We start from the raw sequence: 26,684 nt of genomic DNA, 5'->3' as shown, positions 1-26,684 counted from the left end.
TTAGCATACGGTATTTGTTTCCCTCTTTCTGACTGACTTCACTCTATATGACAGTCTCTAGGTCCATCCACCTCACTAAAAATAACTCAGTTACATTCCTTTTTATGGCTGAGTAATATTCCATTGTGTATATGTGCCACGTCTTCTTTATCCATTTATCTGTTGATGGACACTTAGGTTGCTTCCATGTCCTGGCTATTGTCAATAGAGCTGCAGTGAACATTTTGGTACATGACTCTTTTTGAATTATGGTTTTCTCAGGGTATATGCCCAGTAGTGGGATTGCTGGGTCGTATGGTAGTTCTATTTTCAGTGTTTTAAGGAACCTCCATACTGTTCTCCAGAGTGGCTGTATCAATTTACATTCCCACCAACAGTGCAAGAGGGTTCCCTGTTCTCCACACCCTCTCCAGCATTTATTGTTTCTAGATTTTTTGATGATGGCCATTCTGACTGGTGGGAGAAGATATCTCATTGTAGTTTTGATTTGCATTTCTCTAGTGATTAATGATGTTGAGCATTCTTTCATGGGTTTGTTGGCAATCTGTATATCTTCATTGGAGAAGTGTCTATTTAGGTCTTCTGCCCATTTTTGGATTGGGTTATTTGTTTTTTTTGATATTGAGTTGCATGAGTTGCTTGTATGTTTTGGAGATTAATGCTTTGTCAGTTGCTTCATTTGCAAATATTTTCTCCCATTCTGAGGGTTGTCTTTTCATCTTGTTTATGGTTTCCTTTGCTGTGCAAAAGCTTTTAAGTTGCATTAGGTCCCACTTGTTTATTTTTCTTTTAATTTCAATTTCTCTAGGAGTTGGGTGAAAATGGACCTTGCTGTGATTTATGTCATAGAGTGTTCTGCCCATGTTTTCCTCTAAGAGTTTGATGGTGTCTGGCCTTACATTTAGATATTTAATCCATTTTGAGTTTATTTTTGTGTATGGTGTTAGGGAGTGTTCTAATTTCATTCTTTTACATGTAGCTGTCCAGTTTTCCCAGCACCACTTATTGAAGAGGCTGTCTTTTCTCCACTGTATATTCTTGCCTCCTTTATCAAAGATAAGGTGACCATCTATGTGTGGGGTTACCTCTGGGCTTTCTATCCTGTTCCATTGATCTATATTTCTGTTTTTGTGCCGGTACCATACTCTCTCTATTTCTGTAGCTTTGTAGTATAGTCTGCAGTCAGGGAGCCTGATTCCTCCAGCTCTGTTTTTCTTTCTCAAGATTGCTTTGGCTATTCAGGGTCTTTTGTGTTTCCATACAAATTGTGAAATTTTTGGTTCTAGTTCTGTGAAAAATGCCAGTGGTGGTTTGATAGGGATTGCATTGAATCTGTAGATTGCTTTGGGTAGTAGTCATTTTCACAATGTTGATTCTTCCAATGCAAGAACATGGTATATCTCTCCATCTATTTGTATCATCTTTAATTTCTTTCATCAGTGTCTTATAATTTTCTGCATACAGGTCTTTTGTCTCCCTAGGTAGGTTTATTCCTAGGTATTTTATTCTTTTTGTTGCAATGGTAATGGGAGTGTTTTCTTTTCTTTCTTTTTTTTTTTTTCGGTATGTGGGCCTCTCAATGTTGTGGCCTCTCCCGTTGTGGAGCACAGGCTCAGGACGCGCAGGCTCAGCGGCCATGGCTCACGGGCCCAGCCGCTCCGCTGGCATGTGGGATCTTCCCAGACCAGGGCACGAACCCGTGTCCCTTGCATCGGCAGGCGGTCTCTGAACCACTGCGCCACCAGGGAAGCCCGGGAGTGTTTTCTTAATTTCACTTTCAGATTTTTCATCATTAGTGTATAGGAATGTAAGTGATTTCTGTGCATTAATTTTGTATCCTGCTACTTTACCAAATTCATTGATTAGCTCTAGTAGTTTTGTGGCAGCATCTTTAGGATTCTCTATGTATAGTATTATGTCACCTGTAAACAGTGACAGCTTTACTTCTTCTTTTCTGATTTGGATTCCTTTTATTTCTTTTTCTTCTCTGATTGCTGTGACTAAAATTTCCAACACTATGTTGGATAATAGTGGTGAGAGTGGGCACCCTTGTCTCGTTCCTGATATTCGTGGAAATGGTTTCAGTTTTTCACCATTGAGGACGATGTTGGCTGTGGGTTTGTCATATATGGCCTTTATTTTGTTGAGGAAATTTCCCTCTATGCCTACTTTCTGGAAGGTTTTTTTTTTTTATCATAAACAGGTGTTGAATTTTATCGAAAGCTTTTTCTGCATCTATTGAGATGATCATATGTTTTTCTTTCTTCAATTTGTTAATATGGTGTATCATGTTGATTGATTTCCTTATATTGAAGAATCCTTGCATTCCTGGGATAAACCCCACTTGATCATAGTGTATGATCCTTTTAATATGCTGTTGGATTCTGTTTGCTAGTATTTTTTTTTTTTTCTGTACACGGGCCTCTCACTGCTGTGGCCTCTCCCGTTGCGGAGCACAGGCTCCGGACGCGCAGGCTTAGCGGCCATGGCTCACGGGCCCAGCCGATCCGCAGCATGTGGGGTCTTCCCAGACCGGGGCGTGAACCCGTGTCCCCTGCATCGGCAGGCGGACTCTCAACCACTGCGCCACCATGGGAGACCTGTTTGCTAGTATTTTGTTGACGTTTTTTGCATCTATGTTCATCAGTGATATTGGCCTGTAGTTTTCTTTCTTTGTGATATCTTTTTCTGGTTTTGGTATCAGAGTGATGGTGGCCTCGTAGAATGAGTTTGGGAGTGTTCCTCCCTCTGCTATATTTTGGAAGAGTTTGAGAAGGATAGGTGTTAGCTCTTCTCTAAATGTTTGATAGAATTCGCCTGTGAAGACATCTGGTCCTGGGCTTTTGTGTGTTGGACGATTTTTAATCACAGTTTCAATTTCAGTGCTTGTGATTTTGGTCTGTTCATATTTTCTGTTTCTTCCTGGTTCAGTGTCGGAAGGTTGTGCATTTCTAAGAATTTTTCCATTTCTTCCAGGTTGTCCATTTTATTGGTATATAGTTGCTTGTAGTAATCTCTCATGATCCTTTGTATTTCTGCAGTGCCTGTTGTTACTTCTCCTTTTTCATTTCTACTTCTATTGATTTGAGTCTTCTCCCTTTTTTTCTTGATGAGTCTGGCTAAAGGTTTATCAATTTTGTTTATCTTCTCAAAGAACCAGCTTTTAGTTTTATTGATCTTTGCTATCATTTCCTTCATTTCTTTTTCATTTATTTCTGATCTGATCTTTATGATATCTTTCCTTCTGCTAACTTTGGGGTTTTTTTGTTCTTCTTTCTGTAATTGCTTTAGGTAGAAGGTTAGGTTGTCTATTTGAGATGTTTCTTGTTTCTTAAGGTAGGCTTGTATAGCTATAAAGTTCCCTCTTAGAACTGCTTTTGCTGCATGCCATAGTTTTGGGGTCATGTGTTTCCATTGTCATTTTTTTTTTTTTTTTTTTTTTGTGGTATGCGGGCCTCTCACTGTTGTGGCCTCTCCCGTTGCGGAGCACAGGCTCTGGACGCACAGGCTTAGCGGCCATGGCTCACGGGCCCAGCCACTCCGCGGCATATGGGATCCTCCCAGACCGGGGCACGAACCCGTATCCCCTGCATCGGCAGGCGGACTCTCAACCACTGCGCCACCAGGGAGGCCCCCATTGTCATTTTTTTCTAGGTATTTTTTGATGTCCTGTTTGATTTCTTCAGTGATCTCTTGGTTATTATGTAGTGTGTTGTTTAGCCTCCATGTGTTTGTATTTCTTACAGATTTTTTTTTTCCTGTGATTGATATCTAGTCTCATAGCATTGTGGTCGGAAAAGATACTTGATACAATTTCAATTTTCTTAAATTTACTAAGGCCTATTTGTGACCGAAGATATGATTTATCCTGGAGAATGTTCCATGAGCACTTGACAAGAATGTGTATTCTGTTGTTTTTGGATGGAATGTCCTATAAGTATCAGTTAAGTCTATCTTGTTTAATGTATCATTTAAAGCTTGTATTTCCTCATTTATTTGCATTTTGGATGATCTGTCCATTGGTGAAAGTGGGGTGTTAAAGTCCTCTACTATGATTGTGTTACTGTGGATTTCCCCTTTTATGGCTTTTAGTATTTGCCTTATGTACTGAGGTGCTCCCATGTTGAGTGCATAAATATTTACATTTGTTATATCTTCTTCTTGGATCGATCCCTTGATCATTATGTCGTGTCCTTCTTTGTCTCTTGTAATAGTCTTTGTTTTAAAGTCTATTTTGTCTGATATGAGAATTGCTACTCCAGCTTTCTTTTGATTTCCATTTGCATGGAATATCTTTTTCCATCCCATCACTTTCAGTTTGTATGTGTCCCAGGTCTGAAGTGGGTCTCTTGTAGACAGCATATATAAGGGTCTTGTTTTTGTATCCACTCAGCCAGTCTATGTATTTTGGTTGGAGCATTTAATCCATTTACATTTAAGGTATTTATCGATATGTATGTTCCTATTACCATGTCCTTAATTGTTTCAGGTTTATTATTGTAGGTCTTTTCCTTCTCTTGTGCTTCCTGCCTAGAGAAGTTCCTATAGCATTTGTTGCAAAGCTGGTTCGGAGGTGCTGAATTCTCTTAGCTTTTGCTTGTCTGTAAAGGTTTTAATTTCTCCATCAAATCTGAATGACATCCTTGCTGGGTAGAGTAATCTTGGTTGTAGTTTTTTCTCCTTCATCACTTTAAATGTATCCTGCCACTCCCTTCTGGCTTGCAGAATTCCTGCTGAAAGATCAGCTGTAAACCTTATGCGGATTCCCTTATGTCTTGTTTTTCCCTTGCTGCTTTTAATATTTTTTCTTTATATTTAATTTTTGATACTTTGATTAATGTGTGTCTTGGCATGTTTCTCCTTGGATTTATCCTGTATGGGACTCTCTGTGCTTCCTGGACTTTATTAACTATTTCCTTTCCCATATTCGGGAAGTTTTCAACTATAATCTCTTCCAATATTTTCTCAGTCCCTTTCTTTTTCTTTTCTTCTGGGACCCCTGTAGTTCGAATGTTGGTGGGTTTAATGTTGTCCCAGAGGTCTCTGAGACTGTCCTCAATTCTTTTCATTCTTTTTTCTTTATTCTGCTCTGCAGTAGTTATTTCCACTATTTTATCTTCTAGGTCACTTATCTGTTCTTCCACCTCAGTTATTCTGCTATTGATCCTTTCTATAGAATTTTAAATTTCATTTATTGTGTTGTTCATCACTGTTTGTTTGCTCTTTAGTTCTTCTAGGTCCTTGTTAAACGATTCTTGTATTTCCTCTATTCTATTTCCAAGATTTTGGATCATCTTTACTATCATTATTCTGAATTCTTTTTCAGGTAGACTGCCTATTTCCTCTTCATTTGTTAGGTCTGGTGGGTTTTTACCTTGCTCCTTCATCTGCTGTGTGTTTTTCTGTCTTCTTATTTTGCTTATCTTACTGTGTTTGGGTCTCCTTTTCGCAGGCTGCAGGTTCGTAATTCCCGTTGTTTTTGGTGTCTGTCCTCATTGACTAAGGTTGGTTCAGTGGGTTGTGTAGGCTTCCTGGTGGAGGGGAATGGTGCCTGTGTTCTGGTGGATGAGGCTGGATCTTGTCTCTCTGGTGGCAGGTCCACGTCTGGTGGTGTGTTTTGGGGTGTCTGTGGCCTTATTATGATTTTAGGTAGCCTCTCTGCTAATGGATGGGTTTGTGTTCCTGTCTTGCTAGTTGTTTTGCATAGGGTGTCCAGCACTGTAGCTTGCTGGTCGTTGAGTGAAGCTGGTCTTGGTGTTGAGATGGAGATCTCAGGGAGATTTTCGCCGTTTGATATTATGTGGAGCTGGGAGGTCTCTTGTGGACCAGTGTCCTGAACTTGGCTCTCCCACCTCAGTGGCCCAGCCCTGGTGCCTGGGTGGAGCACCAAGAGCCTTTCATCCACATGGCTCAGAGTAAAAGGGAGAAAAAAAAAGGAAGAAAGAAGAAGATTAAAAAAAAAAAAAGTAAAATATAATAAAATAATTAAAAAATAAAAAATAATTATTAAGAAAAAATTTTTTTTTAATTAAAAAAAATAACAAAAAAATAAAAAACCAGACAGACAGCACCCTGGTCAAATGGTAAAAGCAAAGCTATACAGACAAAATCACACACAGAAGCATACATATAGACACTCACAAAAAGAGAAAAAGTGAAAAAAATATATACATCGTTGCTCCCAAACTCCACCTCCTCAATTTCAGATGGTTTCTTGTCTATTCAGGTATTCCACAGATGCAGGGTACATCAAGTTGATTGTGGAGATTTAATCCGCTGCTTCTGAGGCTGCTGGGAGAAATTTCCCTTTCTCTTCTTTGTTCGCATAGCTCCTGGAGTTCAGGTTTGGATTTGGCTCCGCCTCTGCGTGTAGGTCGCCTGAGGGCATCTGTTCTTCACTCAGACAGGATGGGGTTAAAGGAGCATTTGCTTCGGGGGCTCTCAGTCAGGCCGTGGGGAGGTAGGGGTACGGATGTGGGGCGAGCCTGGAGCGGCAGAGGCCGGCGGAACGTTGCACCAGCCTGAGGCGTGCCATGCGTTCTCCCGGGGAACTTGTCCCTGGATCACGGGACTCTGGCAGAGGCGGGCTGCACAGGCTCCCGGGAGGGGCAGTGTGGATACTGACCTGTGCTTGCACACAGGCATCTTGGTGGCGGCAGCAGCAGCCTGAGCGTCTCATGCCTGTCTCTGGAGCTCCTTTAAGCGGCGCTCTTAATCCCGTCTCCTTGCGCACCAGGAAACAAAGAGGCAAGAAAAAGTCTCTTGCCTCTTCGGCAGCTCCAGACTTTTCGCGGACTCCCTCCTGGCTACCTGGGGCGCATAAGTCCCCTTCAGGCTGTGTTCACGCAGCCAAACCCAGTCCTCTCCCTGCGATCGGACCGAAGCCCAAGCCTCAGCTCCCAGCCCCCACCCGTCCTGGCGGGAGAGCAGACAAGCCTCTCGGTCTGGTGAGTGCTGGTCGGCACCGATCCTCTGTGCGGGAATCTCTCTGCTTTGCCCTCCGCACCCCTGTGGCTGCGCTCTCCTCCACGGTTCCGAAGCTTACCCCCTCCGCCACTCGCAGTCTCCGCCGGTGAAGGGGCTTCCTAGTGTGTGGAAACCTTTCCTCCTTCACGGCTCCCTCCCAGTGGTGCAGGTCCCGTCCCTGTCCTTTTGTCTCTGTTTATTCTTTTTTCTTTTGCCCTACCCAGGTACGTGGGGGAGTTTCTTGCCTTTTGGGAGGTCTGAGGTCTTTTGCCAGCGTTCAGTAGGTGTTTTGTAGCAGTTGTTCCACATGTAGACGTATTTCTGATGTATTTGTGGGGAGGAAGGTGATTTCCACGTCTTACTTTCCGCCATCTTGAAGCTTCTCCCCTTCCTTTCGTTTTTAAATTAAAAATAATCACTGCCCTGTTAGCATTTAAGACATTGTAACAGTAAAAACTGTGTTTTCACTCTTACAGTGTTATACAATAGCTAAACATCCAGATAGAGGTTTAAATTTTTTAAAACTGTCATTACTGATTATCAGTATATTACTCAGTAGAGTGCTCATGTACCTTCCCCTGAAGATAAGTGATATGAATTTACAAAACCCAGTATACCCCAGACACAGCTGAAGCCATATTAATTGTGTGTAGTACCACCTCCAAACAGCATTATAATAGGATTCCCTCAGTCTTCTATGTATTTAACCAGTTCTTCAACAAATGCAGATTGTGTACTTCACCTACTTGGGTTGTGTTTCCAGCTGAACTTTAAGAGAATTTCAGGTGAAATTAGGAGTGGCAGTCCAAGTGCACATTGTAAAACACATACACTTGCAGCGAAATTGCCAAGTTAAATAACGATTGACTTATAGTTAGTATGATGGGGATTTCTATCGTGTTTTTATGTACAAAAGTATTTTAAAAGTTTGCCTTTATGTTCTCTTGTGTCTTGGTTTAAGCAAATTGTATGTGTAATTCCATGAAAGATCAATTAGGAGTGTTTTTTTTTTTCCCATTTATGAGTGGAGTCATAGTATCATCCCTTAAAAAAAATGAAACTTCTTTAGAACATGTACACTGATTTGATAGTAAAGATAGTAAAGTTCACTCTGTACGTAGCTTGTTATAGTGCCCAGATTATTTGGAAACTACTTGTAGTGCTCAGTAGAGCATCACATACCTGGGAATGCTTTTACTTTAAGCCCGAGGTATTCAACAAATTCAGTTTACTGTTCTAATATAGGAGGAAGGATTGTATTTATTTTTCTCCCATGGCTCCTTCCTTATTTTGTCTTTCATTCCTTTCTAATCAGGGAAAATAAATAAAAGCATTGAAATTATGAAACACTGATCTTAGTTAGAAGTTGGAAAAGGGATATGCTAATTTTTCCTATCTTGCCTTTAGCTAGCTAGGCTAGTGGGCCAGTGCACATTTGTTTAAACACTTGGATAGAAGGCAACCCTCCCGCAGAGTTTAGGTGCTAAGCACGTGGGGGAGGTGTGCTAATTTTGTATTATTGTACAAATTCTGGTATTGTTTAGTGATACAAATGCAGTCCTACATCTAAAAACATAATGGGTTAATTTTTTTTTCTTTATGCTATTTTTTTAGGCTAAATACTATGGCATTTTTATGTTTAAAAGTGTTTTGGAGCTTGTTCTTTGATATTTAAACATATAGTTTCCTCATTGAAGGATTAAACAAATACATTCAACCTGATGCTTCATTTCAAGCTCTTAGCACAGTGTGTAGATATAGAAGGGGCTCAATAAATATTAGTCATTGTTATTTTTATGACTTTCAGAGATTTTTATTTAAAATTTTTTGACTTTTGGTGAAAACTAAAATTTTGATTTCTTCTACACTGTTGGAAGTTAAGTATTCACAAATTAGCTTGTGAATTGCTTAAACTTACTATTCCCATTCATTGACATGTTTACATTTATAATATTGATGTTGCATTAATGATATTTTGCTTAATTTCACTTCATTATAAGTTTAGCATATTAATTAACTTTGTGTGTGTGTGTTTGTGTGTGTGTGTGGTGTGTGAAGAGGAGTTAGCATAGTTTCTACACTCAAGAATTGATATTACATGTATAGATATGATGGCAATGAAGTAGTGATTCAGAAGACAGAGGAACCAGCCCCATTTCTTAAAACAGCTGTTGGGTGTCCCTAGTTTTTTAAAACAAGTATCAAGGATTGGAGTACTGATGTACATAGAGACATAACTTCTGGACATATATTCATGTGGAGATAATTTTATGTTTCTGGGTTATTTCAAAGCAGGGAAAGTTTATGTTGGTGAGTTAGAGGGCCCTCTTCTTTGCTACTGTGATACACTGTATACACTTCTTGCTACATTGTCTACATAGCTTTATAATTACCTGTCTATGTGCTTGTCTCCTCCACTGGACTGTTATTTGTTATTTACGTTCTAAATAGCTCATTTATCTTTGTATCACCAACTTCTAATAGAGCAACCTCTCCATTGCTCTTCATTTCTTTTTGTAAATATGGGATTCCATTTCTATCAATTCTGCCTGAAAAGCTTCTTTTGACACTTTTTGTAGAGGAGATCTGCTGCAGACAGATTCTCTAGCTTTTGTCTGTCTGGAAATGTCTTTCTTTTGCTTCTATTTATGAAAAGTATTTTTACTAAACATAGAATTCTAGGGTAAGGGTATTTTTCTTTCAGTACCTCAAAGATGCCATTCCATTGTCTTTTGCTGGCATTGTTTCTGGTGAGAAATTTTCATTTGTATCATTTTTGTTCTATATATAATGTCTTCTTTTCTCTGGCTGTACTTTTGTGGTTTGCCATTTATTTTTAATTTTCAGCAGTTTGACTATGAGGCTCCTAGGTGTTTTTTTGTTTGTTTGCTTTTTGTTTGTTATTTTGGTATTCTTTCTGGGGTTTGCTGAGCTTCTTGGATCTGTGAATTGATACATGTATATGTCTATCTGTCTATCTACCTATCTATCTATCCTCTCTCTTCTGCTTCTGGACCCCAGTTACACTTGTGTTACAACATTTCATATTGTATCACGGATTGTGGTTACTCTATTCTTTTTCTTCCCTTTTCCCATTTTTTTTTTCCTTTTTGTTTCAGTTTAGATACTTTCTATTGATATGTGTTTAGGTTCACCAATTCTTTCCTCAGCAATGTTCAGGTTCTGTTAGGCCATCTAATGAATTCTTCATTTCTGATACATTTTTCATTCTAATAGATTAAAAAAAATAGTATCCATGGTTTGCTGCTGAAATTCTCCATCCTTCATGCATGATGGCCACTCTTCATTATATCCTTTAGCATATTTTTATAAATCTTATTTTAAGTAGGCTGTTTAGTAATTCTACCCTCTGGGCCATCTCTAGGTGATTTCTTTTGACTCTGGGCACATTTCTCGCTCCTTTGTGTGTCTAGCAATATTTGATTGTATGGTGGACATTTTATTTAATTACAGTAGAAATTAAATAATATTTGCTTCCAAGAAAGGGCATGCCCTTCTTTCAGGCTGTTGGAATGGGGTCTGAGTCACTGTGATCTCTAGTTGAGCTGGGTTTGGTTTCCTGCTGCTTCAGTTTTTTATTCAGCTCATCTGTGGCCTCAGATGTTTTGAGGGATTAGGATCTGAGTGCTAATGAGATTCTGGAAATCTGCTTTTTGACATTACAACTGAACTTTAGCTTTGAAAACCGTGGAATGTTTCTTTCTGCTTTAAAGTTCTGATGTCCATTTTTAGGGTTACTGTAGCATTCTCTTTTTTGTTTTCAGTTCTATTGCTGGCTCTCTGTTTCTTCAGAGAGACCTGGTATCCTGCTCCCAGCCTTCGTGTGCTCTCTGTCAGCTGTGCTCAGCTGTTGTGTGCTCTCAGAAGGCCTGGATTTCTCTCAGTCTTCTGTCTGGTCCAGAGCCTTCGGAGAGCAGCTGCTTTGCATTGGGAGAGACCCCTCATGCCTCAGGGAGCAAGCATCCCGCTCAGCTTTCCTGCTCTGCTCCCAGCCATTGGCCTCCTACCCCATGTAGCTGGTGAAGACTTGAGGGAAAGAGTTGGTAAGAGGGTGCAGACTTGCTCCATGGTTGGGGCTTCATGACCGAGGCCCTTGGAATTCTAATCTCTCATGCCAGTACCCACGCAGCTGTCAAAGTTCATAAAAAAAACTTGGCTGGTTTTTCTTTACATTTATTTTTCTTCAGCTGTTCGTCAGGGATAAAAGCAGTTTGTCACGTCCCAGTATTTAGTTCTTACAGGTTTTCTTGTTTCCTCAGCTTCCTGATGGGTTGAAAACAGTAGCAAGTACAATTTTATAGGGTATCTGGCTTCTTTTGTTGTTAGGATGAGAACAGTGGTGTTTTGTGACTACTTTGTAATCCTGCCAGAAGCTGTCATATTGTTAGTACTTGAATGTTTAGTTCATGTTAGATGGACCATGTGTAAGTGTATAGTACATGGTGTTTTCCCTAGGGATTATCTCCAAAGTGAACTTAAAGACCTATTTTGAAAGATAATCATTATTATCTTTGCATATCATTATTTGAAAAAAGTCCTATTTTGAAAGATAATCATTATTATCTTTGCATATCATTATTTGAAAAAAGTCCTATTTCTTTAGTGAAGTGAATAATCAATACTGTGACTTACTGTCCTTTTAAACAGATAATTTTAAGTGTTATATTTCTTTAATGGGCTGTAGTAGCCCTATCCAGTAGAACCTTCTGTCATGATAGAAATGTACTTTGTGCGTGTACTGTGGGAGCCACTAGACTCTTGTGGTTCTTGAGCACTTGGTATGTGACTAGGGCAACTAAGGAACTGAATTAAAAAATTTAATTTGCATTTAAATAACCACACATAGCTAGTAGCTACTACAATGAATAGTACAGGACTATGTACTACACATATATATGGTGAAAATAGTAGCTTAATGTGTGCACAGTTATGCTGAACAATTCCAGAATCATTGTGCTTTTTAAGTACACACTTCTTTACCTTTTTTGCTGGTTACCACTTGAAACACTGTATGTGTCTGGGTTCTCTGTTAGGAATAGAACTTGTGAAATTCAAGCAATTTTCAATGAATGAACAATTAACTTTGTAAACTAATCTATGCATTTTCAAATATCCGTGGACTATTTGATGATATAATTGTAGAAGAAATCTCATTGCAGCAAAAATCCAGTTTTAGTTCCTGAGGCTTTAGCTACTCTATATTTGTTCATGAAGTTCAAATACAGACCAACCTGAATAAAGAGAAATGTGATGTCTATCAGGCCAACAAGTTATGGAGGTGTAAGTAAAAGTCAATTTTTAAAATGCCTAAATCATGCCCTGCTCCCCCACCTCCCCACCCCATAGTCTGTACTATGAAAAGGACACTGGATGAGGGGCTGGGGGGCAGGACACTGAGTACTAGTTAGATTGCCAACCACTAAATTAGCTAAGTTACCTTTGTAAAAGTGCTTAATTTGTTAATGTGTAAAGCAAAAGTCACTTATTAGACTCTTAATTCTATAATCTTAAGATTAGAAGGAATCCTTTGAGGTTGTGTATCTCTTCTGCCTTTCGACAGGATGGTTATGAAGACTCTTACTTTTATATTTATTATTTCTTTTAACTTTAAAGATTAAGTGCTGAATTAATTGAATGCCTCCTGATGAAATCACAGTGATAATGTAATTGACCCTGTTTGTTTTTTCATTTTGGGAATTAGGTAAATATTGTTGGAGAAGAGAATACTTACGTGTGTGCTATTTATTTTATCTTTCTTCATAGCTGGACAGATTTGCCAGCATAAGAATTCCAGGGAGCAAGAAAGAAAGGACTCCACTTTCCAACCTGAAGACTGCATTTTCAAGCAATGATTGCTCTTCAGAGATGAATGAAAACATTCTAAAGCCACTGTCAGAGAAGGAACTCTTAGAGCTTTTTGAAAAGATGATGGTAAGAATTTTGATTCCTTATAAAACGTTTGATGTAAAAGAAAGACTTTGCTTCGACTCATGTTAATGGAACCACACATGTCTGAAACTCAGGTTCCATAGGTGATTTCTGATGTCACTAAGATAGTACTTAAGGCATAGAGTTTTAGGCTTACAAAAATAAGAATCCGAAGAAAAATGTCATACCAGTTGTTTTACACAGAAATACATAAAAACATAAACCTCTAAAGTATCAAATGATATACTTTTTGCCTTAAATGGATTATCTAAGTGGTCTGTCTGGGTCGGTTGCATTTGAGAATGACGGTCACAGCTCTCTGCTGTGTGCATTGTTAAGTGTGCAGATTTTTGGACCTTGTTTGAGTCCTTTCTCAGTTCTCACGATAACCAGGTTTGCATAGTCCTGCAACAGTTAAATCTGCACTTGAACTCACTGAGTTTGGGGTGTGCCTTTGTAATTCTTTTATCACCACAAGTTGATATAATTTCAGTCTAGAACAAAAGAACGTAACCATTTTTGCTAGCCTTTGCATCTGTCAATGAGACTTGTATAAGGTAGATTTCTTCAAGACTACCTTTGAGGACTCAAGATAATAAAGTGCCCCCTCATTCACGTATCATATGTGGAGCCACTACCTAAATTATCCATGAGATTCTGGAATCGTACTTTTTTGGTTCACTTGTGACTACCTTGTTAAGAAAAATTTTTCTTTTGGTTCATAATTGCTGGTGTCATCTGAGTAAGTAAAGCAAGTAGGCCAGTGATGTTAGACATTTATGGAGGCTTACCGCAGCTAGTAGCTGTTAAAGTACAACTACCTAGGAAGTACAGAACATACTTGATGGTATTCTGTTCTGAACATGATGACTTTAGAAGTATTTTTCTGTTAGTCTTTCTTACCCTTCTCCTAGCTAAGAGTATCAATTTTAATTGTATGAACAGGGCAGATGGGTTTTGACATTTTTGAAGTGTTTACACATTTTAATAACTGGGCCAGATCACTTGTTAAATCTTTTAAAAAATTTTTTACATTAATTAATTAATTTTATTTATTTATTTTTGGCTGTGTTGGGTCTTCGTTGCTGCCCGCAGGCTTTCTCTAGTTGCGGCGAGCGGGGGCCAGTCTTCGTTGCAGTGTGCAGGCTGCTCGTTGCTGTGGCTTCTCTTGTTGTGGAGCACGGGCTCTAGGCTCACGGGCTTCAGTAGTTGTGGCTTGTGGGCTCTAGAGTGCAGGCTCAGTAGTTGTGGTGCATGGGCTTAGTTGCTCCGTGGCATGTGGGATCTTCCTGGACCAGGGCTTGAAGCCGTGTCCCCTGCATTGTCAGGCGGATTCCTAACCACTGCGCTACCCGAGAAGCCCCACTTGTTAAATCTTAAACAGGTCTACTTGTTGGCAGAAGATTTTTTGCCGTCAAACTCACTTTACTCAGCTGAAGTAAAATGAATGATTGCTTTCTCAGGGCTGCCCAATTTGCTAATGAGTGAGTTTGTCACAACTAAAGGCTTTAAAAAAAATAAAGAATAGGTTTTTTTTTTTTTTTTTTTCTCCCTTTCTGATACCTTGACCATATCACAGAGGTCAATGCAGGGAAAACCTGCTGGAGATTCTAAAACTGAGAAGGGTCTTTCTCCTTTAAATGTGGACTAGTGATATTTCTCAGGCTTGTCAGGTGGGATACCACATCTTTGACAAATTTAAAGCTGTTTTTATGTCTGGGGAGGATGCTAGATTTAGGTTGGGTTTTATTTTTGGCTTGCACCTATCCATACCATTTTTATTAATAAAAATTCTTTTGAGGAAGCAACGTTGAATAATCTGCCATTTTCATTTTTTGGCATTTGCCAAAATGAGGTTTCATTTAGTTGTTGTATCTAGATTCTTTGTTTTGGCATTGTACAGTTTAAAAAAATCTTAACGTTATCAAAGGTACTTAGATGATTTTTTCCATGAAGTAAAATCTTTGTTTTGAAGAACACCTCTTTTCCCTCCTCAAGACAGTCCTTTGAAAGACAGTGTGTTGACTTGATTACTTAATGAATGCGAAGTACAGTGTAATCCTTCAACATTTGTACTCATTTCACTTTTATTTAGGAAATTAATTTAGTTGGTCGTTGGGTAACATTTTCAGTGCACTTTTTAAAAGTAGTGATGAATTTTTAGTTATGCTCCTTCTTAAGGGCTTTTTTTCCTCTTTGTCATCCAGTGAAAGCAGAATTTTTATCTGAAAGCTCATCTTGTTCTCTTTAGATCTTAGATATGTGAAATAGTTGTGTGAGCATTGCTGTGTATACAGCTTTGATTTATGGACATCAAATTTCAGTGGTTGCTCTTGAACTCACAGTAGATCTGTGTAGCTGGCTTTTTGACCGAGGTGAACATGGTAGGTACAGATTGAAAGTGACTTGTTTGTTCCAGCCATTGCCCCTTTAAACCAGCTCTTTCAGCTTATTCTTTCCTGCCCCTGGATAAAATTCACCACAGGTCCCAGAGTTTTCTGTTTGCTTTCAGTTAATGAAAACCCTAGTTTAATTTAAATAAGTTAACTTTTATCCAGAGAAAGCCTCTCATTTTCCCTCTTTGAAGGCTGCTCCACTTAAAGCCTCCAGTGCAGGCTGTGGTCGTGGCCGTGCTTGGGGCCGTGGTCAGGTCCGTGCTTGGGGCCGTGGTCAGGCCCGTGCTTGGGGCCGTGCTTCGGGCCGTGCTTGGGGCCGTGGTTGTGGCTGTGGTTGGGGCCATGGTTGTGGCTGTGGTTGGGGCCATGGTTGTGGCCGTGCTTGGGGCTGTAGTCGGGGCCGTGCTTGGGGCCGTAATCAGGGCTGTGCTTGGGGCCGTGGTCGTGGCTGTGCTTGGGGCTGTGCTTGGGGCCATGGTCGTGGCCGTTCTTGGGGCCGTGCTTGGGGCTCTGGTGGGCTCTGCTCTGTTTCCCCGCACTGTGTTTCCTGTCTTTCCTGCTCTCCAGACTGAACCTATCTCCTCCAGGATGACATTGGAGATGAGGGGAGGAGGAATAAAAATATTTTGCTGGCTGAGGGTATTTATAATCTAGCACTGGTGCCATGGGATGTTGTGTTAGTTTTATTGCTGGCCGTGACAAATTGCCACAGATTTGGTGGCTTAAAACCACACCACTGTATTGTCTCATAGTTCTGTAGGCTGAAGTCCAGGTCGACTCAGCTGGTTTCTGTAGGCTGACAAGGCTGAAATCGGTGTCAGAGGCTCTTATCAGAGGCTTTGGGGAGAATCCTCTTCTGATTTCATTTTGTTGGCAGAGTCCAGATTCCCGATGTTGTAGGAGTGAGGTCCCAGTTTTCTCCCTGATTGTCCTCTGGGGGCTGCCTTAGCTTTGAGAGGCCTCTTTCCTGTCCTTCACATGGGCCCTTACATCTCAGATACATCAAATCCATCTCACACTTAGAATTTCTCTGAATTCCCCTTCTGTGGCATCTCTTGCCTCCATGTGGAGAAAGTCCTCTGCTTTTTAGGGTTCATGTATTAGCTCGGGCTCACCCAGAAAATCCAAAAGAATTTTCCTGTTTTAAAGTTTGTAACCTTAATTACATCTGCAGAGTCCCTTTTGCCATGTCATTTGACATATTTACAGAAGCCAGGGCTTAGGGCATGGATATCTTTGGGGGACCATTTTGCCTGTCAGCGGTTAGGGGATTACAAATGTGCATTCCTTTCTCCTGTGGTATTTTCATGGCTCCCCTGCGCCCAGTCTCACCTATAATTCCCTTGTCACTGGTGACGTCTCCTTTGGCCTTCTGCCCCAGGCTTCCATGAGACCATTCCTCTGGTGGGGTCACCTTTGGGATGCAGTATCACTTAGATGGCCCGGGCCTGCTTCTCCTTGGGATCCATATCCTGTCCATGGGAAGCTCATGTGTCCTTTGCCGCAGCTCCTGTCCTTTATCTTGTTCCATTCAGAGCCTGTCCTCCACAAAGAATAGTTTACTCTGGCTCTTTCTACCAATAGCTTTTCATTCTTGCTGTTGTTTTGCTGTAGATGTTTACCCCTCTAACTGTAAGTGGCTTTCCAATCATCAGATCCTGTTTGCAACATGTAACACAGCACAGCTGACCTCTTGTTTGTGTTTCTCTTTTTCCTTTGGGTACCGTGACACTTCTTTCCTTTTCCTGATTTGTCTCCTCTCTAGCCGATTCATACCAGTTTACTTTCCATGCCTCCTCTTTTTATTTTCTCTGAGTGTTGCCTCTGTACCTCTTGTCTTCTTTATCAATTGTTCCCTACACACTCCTTCTAGGGGATTGGAGCCCTTTTATACTGTAGAATATTCCCTATATTCTGACCCTTTGCTGTGTCTTCTACAAAGAGCAGCTATAATCAAGCTCTCTAAGAGATGTTAAACCTCAACAAACCAGAAACTGAACTTATTTTCTTATTTTTTTCCAGTTTTATTGAGATGAAATTGACATTTAACGTTGTGTAAACTTAAAGTATACAGTGTGATGATTTGATAGAGGTATATTTTTTAAGAGGATTGCCACAATAAGGTCAGTTAACACGTCCATCACCTCACATAATTATCATTTTTTTCCCTGTGGTGAGAACTTTAAGGTTTACTCTCTTAGCAAGTTTCAACTACATAATATTTTTTTAAACTAGAGTCACCATTCTGTACATTACATCCTGAGAATTTATTCATTTTATAGCTGTAAATTTGTATCCTTTGACTACCTTCACCCACTTTCCCCACCCCTCAGTCCCTGGCAACCACCAATGAACCCTGTTTCTATGAGTTTGGTATTTTTAGATTCCACGTACAAGTGATAACACACAGCATTTTTCTTTCCCTGCCTGATTTTTTTCACTTAGCATAGTGCCCTCAGGGTCTATCCATGTTGTCACAAATGGCAGGACTTCCTTTTTTATGGCTGGATAGTATTCATATATATATGAGTATATAGGAATACACACACACACACCACAGTTTCTTTATCCATTCATTTCTCAACAGACACTTAAGTTGTTTCTCTATCTTGGCTATTGTAAATAATACTGCATTGAACATGGGCATGAAGGTATCTTTTCAAGTAAGTGCTTTTGCTTTCTTCAAATAAATACCCAGAAGTGGAATTGTTGGATCATATGATAGTTCTATTTTTAATTTTTTGAGGAACCTCCGTACTATTTTCCATAGTGGTTATAACAATTTACACTCCACCAGCAATGCATAAGGGTTCTTTTTTTTTTCACATCCTCCCCAGCACTTGATCATTTTTTTTTTTTGAAAACAGCCATTCTGACTGTGAGGTGATATAATCATTGTGGTTCTGATTTGCATTTCCCTGATGATTAATGACGTTTTCATTTCAATCCCTTTTCATAAGGGATTAATTTCCCTTTTCATGTACCTGTTGGCCATGTGTTTAACCTTTTTGGAAAAATGTTTATTTAGTTCTTCCCATTTTTAATCAGATTTTGTTTCTTTGCTTTTGAGTTATGTGTGTTCCTTATGTATTTAGGATATTAACTTCTTACCAGATATGTGGTTTGCAAATATTTTCTCCCATTTCATAAGTTGCCTTTTTATTTTGTTGATGGCGTTTTTTTGCTCTGCAGAAGCTGTTTAATTTGACGAAATCCTTCATGTTTATTTTTGTTTTTGTTGCTTGTGCTTTTGGTGTCATGTTCAAAAAACTCATTGCCAAAACCAACATGAAGGAGCTTTTCCTCTATGTTTTCTTCTAGGAGTTTTAGAATTTCAGGTCTTAAATTTAAGTCTTTAATCCATTTTGAGTTAATTTTTGTGAGTGGTATAAGGTGGAGTCCAGTTTCTTTCTTTTCTTTCTTTCTTTTTTTTTTGCAAGTGATTATCCAGTTTTTCCTCCTTTATTGAGGAGACTATCTCTCCCCATTGAGTATTGCTGGCTCCCATTTCAAATATTAGTTGACCATATATGCATGGGTTTATTTCTGGACTCCTGATTCTGTTCTGTTGTTCTTTGTGTTTGTTTTCATACCAGTACCATAATGTTTTGATTACTATAGCTTTGTAATATAGTTTGAAATTGAGAAGTGTGATATCTCCAGCTTTGTTCTTTTTCAAGATTGCTTTGGTTATTCATGGTTTTTGGTGGTTCCATACAAATTGTAGGACTGTTTCTATAAAAATGCCATTGGAATCTTGATAGGGATTGCAGTGAATATATAGATGGCTTTGAGTAGGATGAACATTTTAACAATACTAATTCTTCCAACCCAAGAACACAGAACATTTTTCCATTTATTTGTGTCTTCTGCAGCTTTTTTCATCAGTGACTTACAGTGTTCAGTGTACAGATCTTTCACCCCTCAGAGCTGCTTGTGTATAAGTCCCTTGTGTAATTTATCCTTTATTTATCATTTTGATATGTCTCTCTGTTAGATTAAATCCATGCAGCATCATCCAACTGGTTTATCATCCCAAATAACTGCCTGTTGAATTAGGTGCATCTTTCTAACTTTTAAGATTTCTAAGGCTTTACATTTCTTTTCACCTTCAATACTATGTTTAGGTGGAAATTATCTTTAATTGCCAGTTTGCTAAATAACACAAAAATGTTAAAATAATGAATAGGAAGAGAGATTTCATGCATTCCTATCTTTTTTTTTGTTTTCTCACTTTCACTATCTGTTGAGAGAACGAAGGCTGCAAGAAAGGTCATCAACAGGCATTAAATGAATGCCAATGATGACAGAATTACTCTAACAAAAATTATTTAAATTCTGGACTTCCTGTCATCATTTGTAAGCATGGAAGAAATGGTCTAATAAAGTTGCACGAATACTTAAGTATGAATAGTAATGATCTAATCTTTGCTTGGGAAGATGTTTACTAGGCTCTATTGTAATGTAGGAGGGAGCACATTTATAAAATGCCATCAGCATTATCTCTTAAGCATGTGTTTGAAGTGTTTATTGCCATTAAGAGCTTAGATGACCTACTATTTAATAAATATTTTAGCTTTTAGTGTGGGGAAACATAGTATAGATAATCCCAAAGGCATTCAAAAGTTAATTTTGAAACAATTTTCAGTATGTACTATCAAGTTGAATCTATTTTTGTTCAGTGGTATTTTTAAATAGGATATGTGAGGTATACAAAAAAGGATAGAACATATATAATTAATTGAAATACTTTGTGTACTCCTTTCAGTCACATTCTTCTTTAATTCCTGAAGGTGAACAATACCCTGAATCTGTTGGTTTTGTTCCTATATGTTAAAAAAAAAAAAAAAAAGTTTTCTGTGTCTTAATGATAAATGTACAGGAAAAAAACTTTTTTTTGAACTACTTGCTGGTAAGTTGCTGACTCAATGCCTCATAATCCCTTAATATTTTAGTATTAGTTTACAAAAAAGGACATCCTCCTACTTAACCACAATATAACCACCACCATCAGGAGGCTAACACTGATCAATTTCTGTCAACTAATCCTCACACTCTTAAGTTTTACTAGTAGTACCAGCAGTGCTCTTTATAGCAAAAGAATCCTGTTCAGAACTGTGTGTTGTATTCAGTTGTCATGTTTTAAAATCTCCTCAGTCTAGAAGAGGTCCTTAATCTTGTATCTTATGAATTTGAAACTTGAAGTTTCCGCCTGATTAATTTGTAGAATGTCACTGAGTTTACATTGGTATAATAAGGCTTTTTAAGTTTTGAAAGTCTGTTGGATATAAACAGGTTACCTAATACTTTAAACATTTTTTTTTCTTTGATCATAAGTGAGGTTGAACATTTCTTCACACACTTATTGGCCCTTTGGTTTACTCTTCTGTGAATTTCTTGTTCATATCTTTTGCCAGTTTTTTCCACTGAGGTTTTTTCTTTTTCCTATTGATTTGTAGAATTCATCACATATCCTTAATGCTCCTGTCAGTTTATATGAGTTGTAAGTATCTTGTCCCAGTCTGAGTCTTGTCTTTTTACTTCCTTTTGGGGGTGGTAGGATGGATGAAAGTACAGAGATGTAAAAATCAATGTGGCCAGATTTATAAATCTTTTTATGGTTTCTGCTTTTTGTATTGTTAACCAAAATTTCAGAAACAGAGACCTGATTGAATAAACAGGTGTTTATTTAGGGTTTGTTAGGATTGCAGCCCAGGAGATAAAGATTCAAGGACCATTTGAATTGTGTTCCTTTGGACCACAAAATGGGGGAGGGTTATAAAGGCAAAAAAACTGCAAGGTTATTTACATAAGTTGTCTGTCAAGAATTAGGACTGGAGGGCCTCCCTGGTGGCGCAGTGGTTGAGAGTCCGCCTGCCGATGCAGGGGATACGGGTTCGTGCCCCGGTCTGGGAGGATCCCATATGCCGCGGAGCGGCTGGGCCCGTGAGCCATGGCCGCTGGGCCTGCGCGTCCGGAGCCTGTGCTCCGCAACGGGAGAGGCCACAACAGTGAGAGGCCCGCATACCGCAAAAAGAAAAAAAAAAAAAAAAAAAAAAAAAAAAGAATTAGGACTGGAGTTAGAAAGAAGTAAGGGTGCTTGTTAGTCAGGGATTGTCTGGGGTCTGAACTGATTACGTAGCTGTGAAGGGGGACTGACTTTGAAACTGCTACGGAGTCCAAGCTGCTAACTTGCTCCTTGCATGACAGGCCAATAAATGGAGAGACTGAGGCGCTGGGGCAAAGAATAGTGACTTTATTCAGAAAGCCAGCAGACCTAGAAGATTGTGGACTAGGGTCCCACAGAACCATCTTACCCGAGTTAGAATTCAGGCTTCTGTACTAAAAAAGGTGTAGGTGTGGCTGGTTGTTGCAAACTTCTTGGTTCAGGAATCCCTTGTTCTTGCAGCTGTCCACTTAGGTCTGATCACAATGTTCCTGTAAATCTTCAAATGCTATTTCTGTTCCGGAAATTTTTATCTCTATAGGAATGAAAGTTTTATACCTTAAAGGTCAAGCCTGGGAGGCAGACCCTTAAGAATGGGCTATCATGTATATTTCAGGCTATAGGCAACTTCTTTTACAAAGGTGCAGAGTCAGCATGACTAAGCAAGGCAACAGAGCACAAAGGTTAGAGCTAAAGGAATAGATACAATATGGAGTCAGGTTTGTTCTTCTCTGTTCGAAAACTACAAGGGTGCAGCTAGCAGATACTAGGAGATGTTGTTTTGAAATGGCTGGTCCTGTTCTTGAGTTTGATACAGTTTAGAGAAAATTCAAGTTCTTAGAGATGCAGGAATGTGTCTGAAACCACATCAACAATGGTCTGGCCCCATTTTGGATGCCTGAGCCATAGTTGCTCCATTTAGATTTTTAAACGGTCTTAAATATGTCATAAGTATATTATTTAAGAAATCCTTCTCTATCCTGACATCATAGATCTGTTCTTCTACATTCCTAAAATTGTTAGAATTATGATATCTTTATGTCTGACGTGAGAGATTGGATCCAATACTTTTCCTACATGGATAACTAGTTTTTCTAGCAGAATTTATTGAATAGCCATTCTTGTCCATCATTTGTAATATCTCCACTGTTATACATCAAGGTATTGCTCATATGTAGGTTTGTTTCTGAGGTTTGATTTGTCCATTGGTCTGTTTGTCTAGCTCTGCATTTATATCCATTGTCTTAATTTATATAACTGTATAATAAGCCTTCATATCTAGGACCCCCGTCCCTTCTTCAAAATTGTCCTGGCTCTTCTTGGCCCCTTTGTGATTTTATATTAATTTTACAATCAATTAGTTAAGTTTTATTATAAACCCTGTTGGGATCTTGATTGGAATAGCAATAAATTTATTGATTTAGACAGGATAAATGCCTTTGTGATATTAAATTTTTCTGTGAACACTGGATATCTTATATCTGTCTATTTATTTATTTCAATTTTCTCTGTTCCTGAACTATAAAGTTTATAATTTTCTCCCTAGAGGTCATGTACATCTTTTATGAGCTTTATTCCTTGGTTTATTTCTAAAATGTAACTAGTATTTTAAAAAACTTAACATTTTTACTAAGATTATTAATTTGTGTGTTGCTTTTGGTATTCAGTAATCTTATTGAATTTTCAGTTTTTATTCTTTGTAGAGTTCCTCATATTTTTCTATGTATGTAATCAGAATATCTGTGACTAACTTTTGTATCTTTTCCTATTCTTATTCCTTTCTTTTTCCTTTCACTGCACTGAGTAGAAAACCCCAGAAAAGAGTTAATTTTTTTTTCCTGTTCCTGAAGTATTTGGTAAAGGCCTTTTATTCATTTTACATTTCAGTTATTTGAATTAAGTTGGCTAGCCCTCCTCTAGACTCGCCTTCCAATGAGGCTGACGTGTAGTTCTGCTAATTTTTATCCTTTAAACTGAGTATATCCTCCATTACTGATTAAATGAGTGACTATGTATGATACATTTCTGTTTTCTTTTATTTATTATGCCATTAGATCAGTTTTCTAATCTTTTCATAAGAACTCTATTTTATTGGACTGTGAACATTTAACTTTATTCATCTTTGTTCCCTTCATGTCTTCACAGTGCATACTTCATGTATTGTTGAATGAGTTAGTCTGTTTCTTCTGCTTTGGTGAATACCATGTCTAAGCAAGAAAAAATATAAATTAGTACACATAGAATTAAATACTGAGATGTCTTTGTGTTCTTAGCTTTGTAGTCAACTCAGATATCTTTGAAACTAAGGTCCAGAGGAAGAAAGAAGAGCTCAAGTGAACTGATAAAATTGAATTTGATTCTTTTTGGTACAGTTCGTGGGAGGATGGTTCTTATTGCTATCTTTATTCCACATTGCCACTCTTTGGGTACACACTAAAGATAATTTTCTTTTTTCATTTTTAATCTTTTTTTCCGCTTTCATTGTTGGTGTTAAAGATTTATGCATAGCTATTTCTTCAGTCAGACAATGAACACCTATTGTATTGGATGTGTAAGTGATGTCTTAAGGGTCACCAGGAGTCTTAATGAAACACCAAGGAAAACTCGTTTGTGTTAGTTCTTTAAGGGCCAATTGACTGCTATAGATTCTTACTAACAGTTCGCTTATTTCAAGTATTAGCATTTTTTACAAATCTACTTTTCCGTATCATGGGTGTTTTTATTTCTTATAAACTATAGAAGTATATTTTGGGTTGACCAGATAAAACGAGAGAGGTTCTATGTAATGCTTCGTTCTGATCTATTAGTTGTCACCCATCTCCCTCTCCTTCAGGTAGAAATTGAAAAATTCAGGGAAAGGTTGTTTAAAAGCAATCCAAATAATAATCCAAGTGGGGGAGGAGGAGGAAGAGAGGGTAGAAGTGTAAGGCTATTGTCAACTTGATTCATGGGTTGTGTTTGTCAGGGGGATAATGTCAGTGCCTCGTTGTTTCTTCTAGATCCAGATAAATGAGAAAATAAATGATTTAGGAGCCTTAGATTTTGCCTGGTGGGAGTTCATGGAACCAGTCAACTGGTTAGAAAGGAGAGTTTTAAAAGGATAAAGGTTATGATAATGTTTAAGCTTGCTCTTTCACTAATTAGGAAGTGTGCAGGTACAGCCTTTCCAAAAGATGAAGGCTTTTTTTTAGTCTTATATTCTTCTCTAGAAAAGTCAGCCTTTGTGCTTTGTGAAATAACCATTTTATCCTTTATGTAATTTACAAAGAAATGGCTTTGCTTAGAAAAGTTGAAAAGCAAATAAGTGAATGAAACCCTTTTTATAAGTAGCAGTGTTCTTTTCTGCTGGATTATGTAACAGTTGCCTGTGATTGTAGGTGCTTATGCATAAGCTTGAACAGTTTCAGCCAGATTATATTCCAAAGTAGAGTTGTGCAGCATGCTGCATATTCATCTCATTTCTTGTCTATTCTGCTAAAATTTATAGCATGTGAGAAAAAAAGTGATATTTAAGTTTCTTCTATGTTTGTTTATTCCCTGATACTGGCATTAGGTTAAATTGTAATTTGGTTTCAAATTGAAATAGTTTGCACTCTTTCTATAAGCTCCAGTTAGAATATTCGGTTGAATAACAACGTTTATGAGTTTGTTGTAAATCTCTGGGTAAATGCTATTTTATGGCGCTGTCCTGTTAATGAGTTAGCTATCTGATTTCCTGTTAATTTTAATTGGGATTAAGTAAGGACATTGTGGATAGAACAGTGAATCCAACCCCACTATTGATGAAACCAAAAAATCTGACCTCTTTAGAATCACAGTTATATTAAAAAAAAGAAAGGATTATATAAAGGTTATAAAACCTTATATAAAGGTTAATATAAGAACATAGTAAAAATGATGGACAAAGAAAGATAAGCTGTTTTTTAGCTCTAGCATATTTATGGGCATCTTCAATATAAAGTAGTAATAGGACTTCCTTGGTGGCGCAGTGGTTAAGAATCCGCCTGCCAATGCAGGGGACATGGGTTCGAGCCCTGGTCTGGGAAGATCCCACATGCCACGGAGCAACTAAGCCTGTGAGTCACAACTACTGAGCCTGCGCTCTAGAGCCCGCGAGCCACAACTACTGAGCCCGTGTGCCACAACTACTGAAGCCCACGCACCTAGAGCCCGTGCTCTGCAACAAGAGAAACCACCGCCATGAGAAGCCCACGCATGACAACAAAGAGTAGCCCCGCTCCCTGCAACTAGAGGAAGCCCACGCGCAGCAATGAAGACCCAACGCAGCCAAAAATAAATAAAACAAGCAAACAAAAATAAATAAATTTATTAAAGAAAAGTAGTAATAAATTTAATTCCAAGTTCCAGGGTTTTGGTTGTATTTATCTTTTACAGGTTTTCTAATTTTACTTAAGCCTAATCTAAGAATATAGTATATTAAATTGCAGAACTACATGAGATTCATGTAGTTAATGTGCACTATTTGGGAGTACATAATTACCTGGAATGAGATCATGAAATCTTTGATGTTTTTATTTGGCACTAAACCACTCATGGTAGTAAGAACATTCCTCAGTAGGGATAAACATCAGCAAGACCTTTTGACATTGTGTGATATGGAAGATGAATTCCAATGTGGTGAAGGACAGAATTATACTTTTAGAAGAAGTATGGGTAAAATTGCTCTTGTAGGATGTTAGCTCTGAGGTCTCAGGAGAAGTAATTAGGGGATCATTGTGGACCTTGTATAACCAATTTGTGGCTGTAGTGAAAAAAAATTAGCAAAATTGCTACCAAGAACAATTATTTTGGCTTTAACCCATGAAACAAAGCACTGAACACTACTGAAATGAGATGATAACTGTTGACTTAATCAGAATGTTTGGTTTTGATATTGCTGTGCTTCCAATTTTTACCGTTTAATATTATGCTTATTGATCCTCATGAATGTTTTGATCCATTATTGTACTGTTTTTCCAGGATACATTTTATAACTCTAGTCATGCTTCTGCCTGTCTGTCGTGTTTTTCCTCTCTGGGTAAATTTCCTCACACCTGACCATCTTCAATTTGCTGCTCGTGTATTCACTTAATTCTCCAAATAAGTCAATCATTTTAAATTTAGTCTGACTCTCCATGGCATTAACTATCCCACTGAACTTGATGCATGTAAATTTAGTGAACATGCTGTCTTGTAAAATCCACATCCATGAATGAAAATAGTGAGTCTAATGTTTGTAATTCAGTTGAAAATATGTCCACTCTCTGTTTGCCATTCTCTGCTTGATTACACCTTGGTGCTCACTAGTTGCATGTATGTGCATGAGTATTAAGATTACATCTTTTTTTCTCTCTTAGTTTTGCCAGAGAAGAAGTAGAAGGTATTTATTTTGTGTTGGTATTTTATCAGCCTAGGATGGAGTCAAG

General features: G+C 38.4%; 1 protein-coding gene across 1 annotated transcript in view; it reads left to right on the top strand.

Annotated features, from left to right (window-relative positions):
* DIAPH3 (diaphanous related formin 3) overlaps positions 1-26,684 on the top strand; it is a 538,397-nt gene that overhangs the window by 41,479 nt on the left and 470,234 nt on the right. The window contains exon 3 of the mRNA XM_081214488.1: positions 12,751-12,918. Within this exon, the coding sequence (XP_081070614.1) occupies positions 12,751-12,918 (168 nt within the window). The remainder of the gene's footprint in view (positions 1-12,750; positions 12,919-26,684) is intronic.

The sequence above is a fragment of the Mesoplodon bidens genome, assembly GCF_964165515.1.
Source record: "Mesoplodon bidens genome assembly, chromosome: 17".
Lineage (NCBI taxonomy): Eukaryota > Metazoa > Chordata > Mammalia > Artiodactyla > Ziphiidae > Mesoplodon > Mesoplodon bidens.
Note: the sequence above shows the minus strand (reverse complement) of the source record. Positions and strands in the feature narration are given on the sequence as shown.